Consider the following 12,776-nt stretch of genomic DNA (forward strand, 5'->3'; position numbering starts at 1 on the left):
GTACATGCTCGTGTGTGGCCTTGCACATGAATATTTTAATTTCCAGTTTATCATCATGAGCTTATTTGACTGCTTACAGACCTGTGACCTGCACAAGCAAACTGACAGATAATCAACCAAAAAATATAACTCCTTAATTTTTTTTTCTGCAGTACCCCGTGTATGTACTGGAAGAATAACATCATGATGAGCAATATGGTTTTGATTTTTCATTTCTTGTCATAATAACATGAAAGTTATGGCTAATTTGCGTTTTAACTAGGTAGAAATGAATATAAATAGTGTGTCAGAGTTTTCTTTGAATGGTGAACACCAGTAGTTAGTGAAACCTTTCTGCCTTCATCACATGCCTCCATACTGGTTCAACATTTCAAATCACCTCTGATCTTCTATAGAAATAACGCATATTCCACATTCAAAACAGTTTCTCTAAAAGCACACGTTTTAAAGCTGCATGTGGAATTTTTAAGGATGCAGATCTACAAATCTACAAGGCTTGTCTAAGAGTAGAGTGGAGCTGACAGCCTCTCCTCCTTCCGTAACACTGAATGGTGAGGTGATGGCAACACTGCTCGCGAGAGGACTTCTCACTTGTGCTAATAGGTGACTGTGCTTCCCTGAGAGGTATGAAAGCAGAGGACAGACTATGGGATGTTTTGAAAAATAAGGATTAAAATCCTGGCAGAGTTGCTGTTGATTTCCGAAGGACTAGGGTTTTTCACCAGCTCTTTAATGCCTGTTCCATGATCCACAAAACTCCTTCTGTGGATTTCTGTGGGCTCTGTATGCCCGCCTTGTGGGGTTTTTTTCCTAATCTCTTTAATGCTATTAACTTCAAACGAAAAAAACAACTAATACCTCCCCCCTCCAAGCTCTGTATAGTTCTTGCCTTTGGCAAAATGGCTGAACCAAAGCAGTAATTTAATTAAAGTGTGAAAATAATAATTCTTGTGAAGTGTTAAATTCTGGGTTTGTTGGGGATTTTTTTATTTTTTTTCGTTAAACCTGTCCAAGTATCAAGGGCTCAGTTTCATATTGTTATGCCCTTTTAAAGAATATAAGTTTCTCATTCAGAAATTAAGTAGTTCCCTTTGCTTTTAGTTCTCTCTGTGGATTGATATTACTGTGGTGTAGTTTTCGTGGCTCTTCTAGTTTGTTTGGTTTTCCTCCCTGATAAAAACTCTTTCTTTTTAAACCTGACTGCTGGGAGAGAGGAAGGTGAGCAGCCCTGTGCTTTATAGATGTAAGCACTCTTGTCAGCCCATAAGTCTCCTCATTTCCCATCACCTGGAGGTTGATGTCAGAGCACGATATTCTCTGCTAAATGTGAATCTCTTCATTAGTTTTGCAGTCTTCCTCTAGGCCTGTAATTTAGAGTCCTCCTGATAACCAGCACACAACTGCACCCATTAATTAGCTCTTCATTTGAAGGTTTCTTTCTTGCTGTTTCTATCCTTGTCAGCTTACAGCAGGCTCAGCTGCCTCCAGCTACTGCTTGAATCCGTTATCCACGTCAGTCACCCTTCCCGTAAAAACCCAACACACATGCTCAAGGAAGCCCCGAGCATCACTGCGGCCACAGGAAAGCCACCCTCTTTACTGTGCTGGGTGAACAACCAACATCACATTGTGTGTGCTTTTGTGGGTGTCTGTGTAGTTAGTCAGTAGCTGCTTTATTTTTCCGTGGAGTGCACAAAAGAGACACAGCCCAGGCTCTGCTGTTTACCCGATGTAACAGTCAAAACAGTCTTATGAATAGAGAGCCAGCAGTAAGCACCCAATCTCTGCAGGCTTCCCCACATTAGGGGGTAATGGAAGCGTTTACTAACAGCCAAATAAATTATTTATTAGGATATGAAACCTTTAATTTAGAAGGAGGGTTTCGCATTCTCCTTTTTTTTCCCTTACACTCCCACTCTGCAAAACGTAACAAGGCCAAAATTTAATGCATTTGTACATCTATTTCTAAGCTATGTGGGTGTCTCTGAAAAGGTATGATTTTGAAGTAGAACAAACAATATATTCGTAGCAATCTTCTTTGAACCAACAAGGTTTTAGAAACTCAAAGATCCAGATCAATCAAACCCAGTATATTACATTCTCCACTCTGTTAGTTTTAGATTTAAACTGTTTTATAGATGTTGAAATTGCAATAAGGATTCCCCAGCTGCTAAAAATGGCTCTGATAGAGCAGGGCAAAGTCACACCTGGAGAAAATACACTGGAAACCGATACTTCATCTTTCTTTCTGCTCCCCTAACTACCCGGTACAACAGGTTTCTGTCTTATGGTATGGATTTCATCATCCTGTACACATTTTGGTGTAGGCAGTTGCCCCCATTATCCTTACCAGAGGCTGACCCTGCCAAAGGTGATGAGAGAATTACTTTGAATCTAAAAAATTTGTGAAATACACAATCATATTGAAACATCAAATGCTGACAAAAGTATGAAATGGTATAAATAGATTTATTGTTTACAGAATATCCTCAACTGCAGTTGCTCCCAGCTTATTTATTTGTGCGCACACAGATGGGCCTTATGTACCCAGGAGGAAAGAACACAAAGACTTTTATTTTTATTTTTTTTCTTGTTCGTATTTGGGGGAAGAAAACGTGACCTCTGACATGCTCTCTCAGAACAGGGCAAAAGGCAGATGAGGGCCTCTCTCTCCTGATACTCCCCCCCTGACCTGTTTTCACTTTTACAACTTCTTGTGCTTCTCCTGGAAAACATACCTTGGTGGTGTGCTCCTGCAGGTATGGGAGTTCTTTCTCCCCTCTCCTCTGGATCCTGTTGCTTGTTTGCAGGAGGAGAAAAACCTTTAGGTAATTTAGAAGTCTTCTCTCAGCCATGCCAAACTCGACCCTGTTCCCCAGGCCCATCTGAATGCCCAGGGGGCTAATCAACACTGCTAAGCCTCTGGAGATAGTTCAGGTTCCCTAATAAACCCCCTGTGCCTGAACTGACACTCACTGAAGTGAGAATAACACCTCTAAAATCACTCGTTGTTGGTTTAAAATAACAAATCAAAGAGACCCGATCCATTGTTGCTCTGCGTTCCCTTTGCCCCCCTACAAAAGAAGCAGAAGGGTCCCACGTGAATCACCTGTGAGGATTTAGGGCTAGTTTATTTAGGACTTTGTGACCTGTACAGAGGTGCAGTTGGTGCAGAAATCAAGGCACATAATCCCTTTAGAAGTCTTTTAGACAGTGGACAGTCAGGTGCAAGTTAAGAGAGCCTCAGTATTTCCTAGACTGATACAGGGGGGCAAAACCCCTTTTCCCAGCCAGCAAAGGTGAATACATTCTAGTATCATTTGTGTAGACAAAATGGACCCTTGTGAATAATTAGACATTGTAATTCTGGATTATTTTTAGTTAGAAAAGCGTGGGCATCATATGTCCAAAATTTCAGAATGCTGCTCTGAGTTTGTCTTATGTTTGATTTTTTTTTTCCCACAGAAGGGTTTCTATGTGTCTCCTTTTGTAGATAGGATCAGTCTAGGAGAAAAATTTCTTTCTTCAGCTTTAAACATGCTTCCATCAATTTTTAATTTTGCCATTTTAAAATTGCTAAGGTTTGCAGCTGTCCACTTTAAATCATTCTTGAAAAGATTTCTATACAAGTAGTTAACTTCTTTCCCCCTCCTAAATCTGTATCTCTGTCTCTTCCTGTGTAACTTGTCCCCTCCACTCTAGAAAAGGCAATGAGTACTTATATTAAAGCAGATAGGTGTGAGCAATCAGGTAGTGTTAATATTTGCATGGGTAAGAAACATAATTTATGGAGCCAATTGAGACAAAATAAAGGTGCTCTATATAATTAGTATAATAGCTGCATGCCATTATTTTCCCATTGCACTGTTATGACTCTGTTGATTAACAAGGTATAAAAGGATTTGGAAAGACCAGAAAAAAAAGTTAGGAAATGGTAAGTAGGAGGTAAGAGGAAGCAGAGAATGGAAATATATATGTGCCCAGCACAACAAGTACATTTAAGCTGTTTCTTGATAGTACAGAATTGAGAACTAAAGTCTGAGATCTTCTGTTAGTTCCAAACAGGTAGGATTGATCTAAATTATGGTTTCTTGAGAGAGTAATTTTTTCCGGTGACAGTTTTTCTGCTTCCATTTGCTTAAAAAAGGAGGAGGATCTTGACCTTTTAAGCAGTGGAAGGCAGTTCTCTTGAAGATTTTCATCACCGTTGAGTTTTTTTCCTGTGATCCATGGGAATGGAGGTACCTGCAAGCTGTCTCAATGGGTGCAGTTTGGCTGACATGATGGGAGAGTTCAGACCTCCAGGAAGGAGATTACAGACTTCCTGCCAGAAGGGGGTAATTTTGTCACAGGTGCAAGTACACTAAGTGTTACAGAGATGACAGAAAGTGTTGACACTGACACTTATTTCCCAGAGTTCAGTAGTTTAGCAGAGTGGAATATTGCAGAAGTCTCCAGGGGAAAAGTGAAGATGTCACATTGATGACATCCCAAATACTGCCCCAGTTCTCTCATGAAAACAGTAAGGCTACCTCCTTAATACCAACTCTCTCTGGATAGGAATGACTTTGTGCATAGGTAATTATGAAATGAAAACTCACTGTAGACAGCAAACCCACATACACCTCAAAGTCATTAAATACATTTCCAAAGGACAATCCTGGGGGGTTTGCAGGTGACTGGGCATGGGTGGAGGCCCACCTGACCATAAGAGAGATGTGACTCTCAAGTTAAAATGACAGTTTAATCCCTAAGGACACATAGGCCTTTATATTTAAAACTCACATAACTTTCATGCTCATTAAGCACGTTAGAAGTGGTGGATAATATATAAAATATCTTGTTCTCATCTCAAACAGCTTAACCTGTGCTTGCCCTTAGGTTGAAGTGTAAGAACTGAAGGCTTCTGCCTGTGTCTGAACTGTAGATGCAAATTCTTTTGATAAAATTGTATAAAAAAAATAATCAGGGTTTTTTTGCTCTCAAGTAGATCTTTTTCCTAGATAAATTACAATAATTTTATAAAACCGCCTGTTCAGTGCAGTAGCAAGGATTTTAATGATGATATGTCTGCACAGTTCCTGTCTAGTTAATGAAATATGTATTATATTTAGATTTAAATCAAATCTCAAGTCTGGCTTCTTCTGTTCTTGGTTTTGTATGGTGGGTTTTATGTCATTTTTTGTGTGTGTGTTTTTCAAGGATAATGCTGTTTCTGCATTTTAGTAACTATATAGATTTGTCTTTGTGATATTTACTACACTGTCCCTACCTATGAAATATATGCTATACAACTAATTTCATATCCCTCACTGCATTGACAAGCAGGTTTTTAAGTAATATTTTGTATGATTTTGGCAAAATGCATACATTCAGCAAAACTCTCATGTACAGCTTGAGAATGTGTACTCAAGCAAATTCAGGTTTATTGCTTTCTTGCATTTAGTGTTATTTTTTGGTATATTTGGACTTGATTCAACAAAGCACTCAGGAGTTTACTTAAATGCAAAGTTACAAATACTTAAATGTAAAGGCAGGTGCATTTCTAACTGCTTTGCCATACTAAGCTCATAACACTTACAGTGCCTTCACATCCTTTGGGTAAAATTTATCCTAACCACATTGTCTATTGTATTTTCATATACCATAGCACACCACACATGATGCACACATTGAGCTGCGTCTCCATGAAAGGCAAAAAAACCCCTGACCTTGGCTAGATGGAGTGTTATTCTCCAATAGAAGCAATTACATTGCAAGCTGGTTTTTGCTGGACATCCAGAATCTGTAGGATATACCTTTCTGACCTAGCACAGCTCATAGCAAGCTGTGCTCTGCAGCATTTCTCCCAGCAGTTCAGGGCAAGGCTTTTCAAACAGCATTCCATCCTCACAAACATCTGCTCAGCATTTGAGAGGAGTTGGGATCTGCCATCCATCTTTATACCATTCCTGTTACTGCTGCATTAGTTAGTCCCCTGGATAACACCATACAGAACATATGACAGTCCGTTACTGTTAATGGTGCTGTTGTAGAATCACACTTCTAAAAAATACCACCTCAAGCAAAATATTGTAGATAATTTAGCACTGTCTTTCAGGAAAGCGTGTGCTGGGGTTTGTGAAAGTTCATCTTAGTGAATGTGAAAGGACCCCACTGTTTGAACCGCTGGAAATGGTACTTACTATTCTCATTTAGATAATCTTCTTAATGAAAATAGGACTGTTTTTCTTACTTGCTTTGCCCCCCAGATGAACACCTTTCATTGAGGACACAGCCCCGACACGGGTGATTGTCAGGCAAGCCACAGAAATCAATGCTGATGCCAGAAGGGCAGTCAGGGCACAGATGCCAGCCATGAGCACTGCCTTTCCTGTCCTCTCTCCTGAGGAGAGGTCCCTGAGATGGGATGTGCAAAAAAGGCTTGGAATTTTGACCGTTGCCCACAAAGCAAAACACTGGATAAGCAACCACATAATTATGGCCTGATGGTGTCCTCTGCCTGATGGTCCCCTCTTCACAGAGGGGATAGGTGCAGAGTCAAGATCCGGGGATTCCTAGGGTGTTCCTTGGAGGGCCAAAAACTGCTCTGAATGGATATCCTGAGAGATTTACAACTCTGAGAGCTATCAAAATATAGTGTTCAGCTCCAGAAGACCTTTTAACTTTGCTGGCCCACTCTTAGAAAACAATGTGTAGAACAAGTGAGGAGAGCACTTTCTGCGCCATCCACTGGCACATTGTCTTGCAGTTTTGCAGTTGCAGGGTCGAGAGTCAGATTTCACCACAAGGCAGGTGTAAGAGCCTGAGGGCAATGACTTTCCTTTAATTAGAGCCACCTCATACAGACAGACATTTAACAGACAAGTGACAACACTTCTAACAAGCTATGAAGTGTTTGTTTCAGCATTAACTACCTTAGTTGTGACTTAATTGCAGCCAAATGTGCCCACAAAGCAGCCTTGCTGCTGTCTATGGGCTTTAATATTTCAGTTCATCGGTAAAGGAACACCTGTTACAGATGCTTATAATTTAATAACTAAATATTAAAAATCTTTAATATTAAAATTAAAATTAAATCTAAATATTAAAAATTAAGCACTACTATGAAAATCTACCAAATATACTGGTACCACATACCCTGGGGTTAAACCTGGCTCTGTTTAGAGGAGAGAGATGTTTTTCATACAGAGCAGATCTTATTTCAGTTTATTTTTTCATGATGAAGTGTATCAAGGCATTGCATTGTATTAATTTTTTTTTACTGCTGTGTGCTTTGGCCATTAGCAGGAAGGTGCATGCAGACATATTGTTTGTCAAATGGTGTTTCAAGTTCAAAATGGCTTTAGAAACAGGTAACACACTGCCACTGAAATGGATGGGTGAGGGTACGGCATGTCAGGGCAGCCTTACCATCTCTGAGCTCCTGTCAGGGCAACTGCAAAGTTAGTTTCACTTGACTTTTTCATCTCTCACTTGTCTTTTTCCTCAGCATAGGCATCCATTATTCAAACTGGTTTTGAGGGCTTCTGGAAAAGCCCTACAGGAGAGTTAAGGTGGGGGCTTAGTAACTTGCAACTGTTGGGATTCATGAAAACTGTTAAAGAACAAAAAAAAAAAAAAAAAAAAAAAAAAAAAAAGGAAAAATTCTCCCTGGGACAAATCAAAGTTAAATGGTGGTGTTTTAAAAGGTGGCTAGACGTTGTGGTTGGATTTTGCGGGGTTTGTTGGCACGATCTGATGAACCTGTTTTCAGCGGTTGCTTGCTCAAGGTTGCTCCGGCACCTGTGCATCGCCGGGCGGCCGATCTGGCTCCGGCCAACGCCAGCAGACGCTCATCACGGGTTTCCATATGGCAGCCCAGACGTGCTGTGCTATCTTCCCACAGCATCTTCCCCATCGCTTCCCGCGCCGGGCGGGCGCTGGGCGCGTCGCGTAGGGAGTGCACAGGTTGGGGTGGGGCGAAGGGATGGGGGGGGCTTCAAAATGAAGGCGCGCCCTCCCGTATCGAGGCGTTTGTGAACTTGCTCGTCGGGGTCTCCCCGGCTTATTACTGGGACTTTTAAAACGTTAAGATAACGCTGCCGGGGTGCCAGCTTGACGTGGCACGCCTGCTTTGCCGGAATGACGGGGGACAAACCATTCCTAGCACCACCACCACCATCCTCCTTCCCGCGCCAGCCCGGGGCGCGGGGGGGGGGGATCCGCTCCCCTTCCCGCTCCCGCGGGTGCGGGCGGCGCCCGTTCCGTTCCGTCCCGCAGCGCGGTGTGCGGGTGCGGTGTGCGGTGTGCGGGTTCCCCGGTGAGGGTTCCCCGGTGAGGGTTCCCGGCTCCCGGTGCGGTTCCCGGGCGGCGGCTCCGGGGCTTTCCGGGCGCGGCCATTGGCTGTGCGGCGGCGCGCGCTGATAGGCCGTGAGGATGCGCAGGCGATTCATCATCGGCGGGTCCCGCGGAGCGCGCCTGTCACCAGTATTGATTTCAGAGGATGGACTAAATTCCCTAGGATTTCCATTAAGAATTAAGGGCGGGAGGGGTTTTTGGGAGAGAGGGGGTGGGGGTGGGGAGGAAGAAAGAGAGGAGGGGGAGGAAAAAAAAAAAAAAAGGAAAGAAAAAGAAAAAAAAAAAAAAAAACCAACTGTAAGCACGCAGGGTAGCCAGGCAGACATGGATATGAGATGGCACTGTGAAAACTCTCAGGTAGCTTCTTCTCTCACAGCCGATGCAGCGCACAGGCGAAGCACTGCCGCATGCAGGGTTTAAGATACCTTTAGGCTGACAGCAAGGAGGAGAAAGGAAAAAAAAAAAAAAAAGGCATTTATGCCGATTTACTGAAAATGACTTTTTTTTTTTTAATTAGAATACGTCTCCTTGGAGATTGCATGTCATTAATATTAAGATCAAATTTCTGCACGATATATGTTTTAAATCTAGAAAAGCTTTTAAATGTGTTGGGTTTTTTTTTTTCTTTTCTGCTCCAAGAAAATAACGCTTTGGTACCCAGAGCATGGATGCTGCTGGTTTTTTTCTCTTCTGCTTTTTTTGAACAATAGAGCCTTTTTTTTTTAGCATGTTTGCTACAAATTGTTTAAAGGAAAGGAAAATCGAGAAGAATCAAATAAAAGCATGAATAAAACCTGCTTCAAATAATTGCCAGGCTGCTTTCTTTTTTAATAATCTAGCAATTATTTTGGCTTAAATGATGCTTAAACCCTGACCATGCATGCTTTTCATCTTGGCTTAGAATATGTGTGTACGTGTGTGTGTGTACGTATGTGTGTACTTGTTTTGATTTGATTTTTTTTCAGTGAGCATTTGCACAACGGGAATTCCTGTGAGTTTTATGCATGCTTTGATAAGAAAAATCGCATATAAATGAATGACTGTATCTGATTGACTAATATTTGGTGATATATAATGCAAAGTAGTTTCATTTTTAAATGAGTTCATTCTGATCTTTCGGGGGAGGGTAAATCGCTGCATGTTTATGACAATGAACGTGTTTGTGTATTTTTTAAAGATTGATTGTTTATTTGCTTGTTTCTAACACCGAAGAGCAAGGGGGGGGTCTGTTTATTTATTTATTTATTTGTTTGTTTGTTTGAAAATAACAAACCTCCAAGGTATCTAATTTAAAAGACCTTTGATTACAAAGCTTTCCATATTACCTGAAAACAAGCAGAAAGGTATGTGTGTGTGTTGGAGCGCTCAGCTCCTCTGGGGAGGTTCATGATCTTTTTAGCTCCTTATTCTCCCCAAGAAGAGTTAAAATGCCGTGGCACTGTCGCGCCTGCATGCACCATGGGAATTCTGCTGGCAACACCAGAGCTGGCATCAGGTGGGACAGGTGTATCATGATAGTAGGCGAAGGCAAAGGTGAGGATGAGGGTTGCCAAAAGAGGTTAAAGGGCTTTTAAAGCAAGGAAGCAGCAGCTTCCATCTTTACATAAACCTCTCATTTCCCCCCATTAGCTAGAAAAGGGAAAAGCGTTTTTTGGTACATTTCTTTCAAATGAATCAGAGGATAATAAAGTGGGGGAGACAGTTGTTCAGTTTTATCCTGGTTTACAGGTTATAACCCTTGTGTTGAGAGGAGTTATGGTTTTGGGGGGGCTTTTCCATGGTTGTCTGAAGGTTGCCTGCTGAACTGGATCTGAGCTATCTTAATTCTTTTTTATTTATTGCTGCATTTGTGGGGCTAAGGATCAAACAGTATCTGTGGTGTACTGGGTATATTGTGTAATGCTATTTGCATTTGTTAGCTGGGCTTCCTCAGAGTTCTGCCATTAAGCCTTTTAGGGGTTGTTTATGTTATGCATTTAAATCACTGAACATGCCATTCTATAAGCAGCTCGTCTCTTATTGCTCTGAGCTAATCCATACCTGATTTTGCTCTTCTCATAGCATCTTACCCCCCAAAAATATTTTGGGTATCTATTAGAGTTTTCCCATGCCAAATGGTTCTGGCCTGTTGGTATCTTAGGCCACTATTTGAGTTCAGGCTGAAAACTTTGTGAATAGAGTTTACCATCCCCAGCTCTCTTCCTAATAGTCCTCCACATCATCTAGGCTTCATATATAATTTGACACAGCTGACAGCATCCACTTAGAAGGAGCTTAGGGCTGAGTCAGAATGGAAATTGAATTGCATCTCAGCTCCCTAATATTAATGATCCTTCCAGGTCAGCAGAGGAGTAATTGCCAGGGCAGCCTGAGGAATTGTCCATTAAACCTGCCTAGATGGTAGCTCACCTGTGGAGAGATGCATCTAGATAGCGTGTACAAAATGAATTCCATTTGCTTAATATAAGGTCTACTAGAGTTATGAATATCTCAAAAGCCAACATGTGGTCTCAAGTTTAATACCAAGTAATGTTTCTGGTATTTTAAGATTGCTTATAACTAAGGCTTAGCAGAATTGCCTTAGATGCGTCCGGAAAAGCAATTCACAGAAAAGTCTGTTTGGTGGTTATATCCTGAAGGGCAAGCCTGTGTTTCTGTAAAGGTATAGTTTGATCTAAAACCTTGTGGCATAAAGCAAGACAAGGAAAGTTCATGTTGTCCATGTTCTTTAGTCCTTGAAGTAGCTGTGCATTTAAAATAACCCATTAATCAGTCAAAGTTTGTATACACAACCTGATTAGGTGGGCAGTTGGACCTTTAAATCCCAAATCAATATTCAACAGGAATTCAGAGGAGACAAACAGCCTAAGGACAGTGTTTAAAAACTCAACTGTGCTTTATGTCTTGGAGTAATGCTGATTTAGCAAGAAAACCCAGTCACAGTGCGAGAAGATTTATTTTTTGACCTTGTGCATTTGAGATGACGTAGAAAGTTAAGATTTGTCAGTATGGCTTTCCTGCCATGAGGAAGAAATGCAGAGGAGGTTCAACCATCCTGTGTTGCCATTATGGAAGGTAGCCACGTGGAGTACCAGAGAACAGGAGTGCAAAGAAAAGATTAAAATACAGATGTTTCAAAATGAAAATCACATTCTTCTAAAAGTGCTCCTGTGCCAGGTTGGTGATTTAACAAAAGTACCATGATGAGGATAGTTTGGTGGCACAAATGAGAAAACAGTCTAACCTGCTGTAATCCAAATAGAGTATATACTCTAGGATCTACTCTAGAGATCCTAGAGTAGGATCTACCCATTCATCTGTAGATCCTGTTCATCTGTCCTCTCTCTTTTCGCAGCTACTGAAAATCACGATGTTTGGAACAGCCATGTAAACTATAGCAGCTCCACCTCATAAAAGGATTTCCCACTCTGCTGACCCCCTTCTGCCTTGGGTCCCCCATTGCCACTGCTTAGAGGAGTTGTTTTCTCTCCTTAGAGCTCTTTATGTCTTCACACTTTTAGAGATGGTGTCATGACTTGGTTGGGTTGTGTGTATATACACAAAAGAAAGCCTTTCTGAGCCTTCCAAGATAAATAATTGAAGAAAACACCATACTCAATCTTAGCCAAGGAGAAGCTTGACAGTCAGAACTTCTTGGTGAACACTGAATGATTTTCATAATATCTTGGTTAACGTCTTCAATAGCTTGAAATATTTTATAATTATTTTAGTTGTGTGTATTGCTATAAAGTTTAGTCATTCTATTTGTTTCATGTTACTAATTCTTATGAATTAGATGGGTTTTTTCAGCAGCTAAGTGATCAGCTTTTCTGACACAAAAATTAATTTTATGCTCATTTTACACATTCATCCAGTAGTAATTTTGGATTTCTGGATTTATTGCTCTCTCTTTGTTGCTTAGATTTCTGACATGGTTTTTCAGTCCATAGGGTGTTTTGTCCTGCTCTTGGAAGTGGCTCTGACCAGCAGATCCAGGAAAAGTCGGAAAAAGCATGAGAAGTTGCTGTTGTGAAGTAGCTTGAATGATTACAGTCTTTGCTATGCTTTTCTGCACTGGCTTTCTCTTTTTTCCTTGTCTACATCTCCACTGTACTTTATTTTTGCCAGTGGGATGCATAATTAGGTTTAGCTATATAATCACATGCAGTTAAATAGGACTAATCCTTTTTTTTCAGATTGTATCTTTCAATCCCTTTTGGGTGAAACTTCAGGTAATGTTTCCAATCTAAGTACCATGTCAAGATGAGACAGAATAAAGGCCAAGGGCAAAACTTACAGTCAACAGCTTTCTGAAAGGATATGGGGTGATTGTACATCAACATGCAGCCAACAAAACCCTTGCAATCCTTCTGCAGAAGTATTTGTTGGGACTGTTTCTGTGCAGCCCCCATGCAATAGCTGGTTAGTTTTTGATG

General features: G+C 41.1%; 1 protein-coding gene across 37 annotated transcripts in view; it reads left to right on the forward strand.

The window, feature by feature from the left end:
* The window catches only part of NRXN1 (neurexin 1), a 711,718-nt gene that overhangs the window by 648,556 nt on the left and 50,386 nt on the right, over positions 1-12,776 (forward strand). For 2 of the 37 annotated variants that reach the window (XM_032683764.1, XM_032683765.1), the window contains exon 1: positions 8,613-8,697. The exons of the other annotated variants lie outside the window; for them this stretch is intronic. In XM_032683764.1, the coding sequence (XP_032539655.1) occupies positions 8,665-8,697 (33 nt within the window). In that variant the 5' untranslated portion in view covers positions 8,613-8,664. Of the gene's footprint in view, positions 1-8,612; positions 8,698-12,776 lie in introns of those variants that run through there. 37 annotated transcript variants of the gene reach the window in all.

This window comes from Chiroxiphia lanceolata, chromosome 3 (assembly GCF_009829145.1).
Source record: "Chiroxiphia lanceolata isolate bChiLan1 chromosome 3, bChiLan1.pri, whole genome shotgun sequence".
Taxonomy (NCBI): domain Eukaryota; kingdom Metazoa; phylum Chordata; class Aves; order Passeriformes; family Pipridae; genus Chiroxiphia; species Chiroxiphia lanceolata.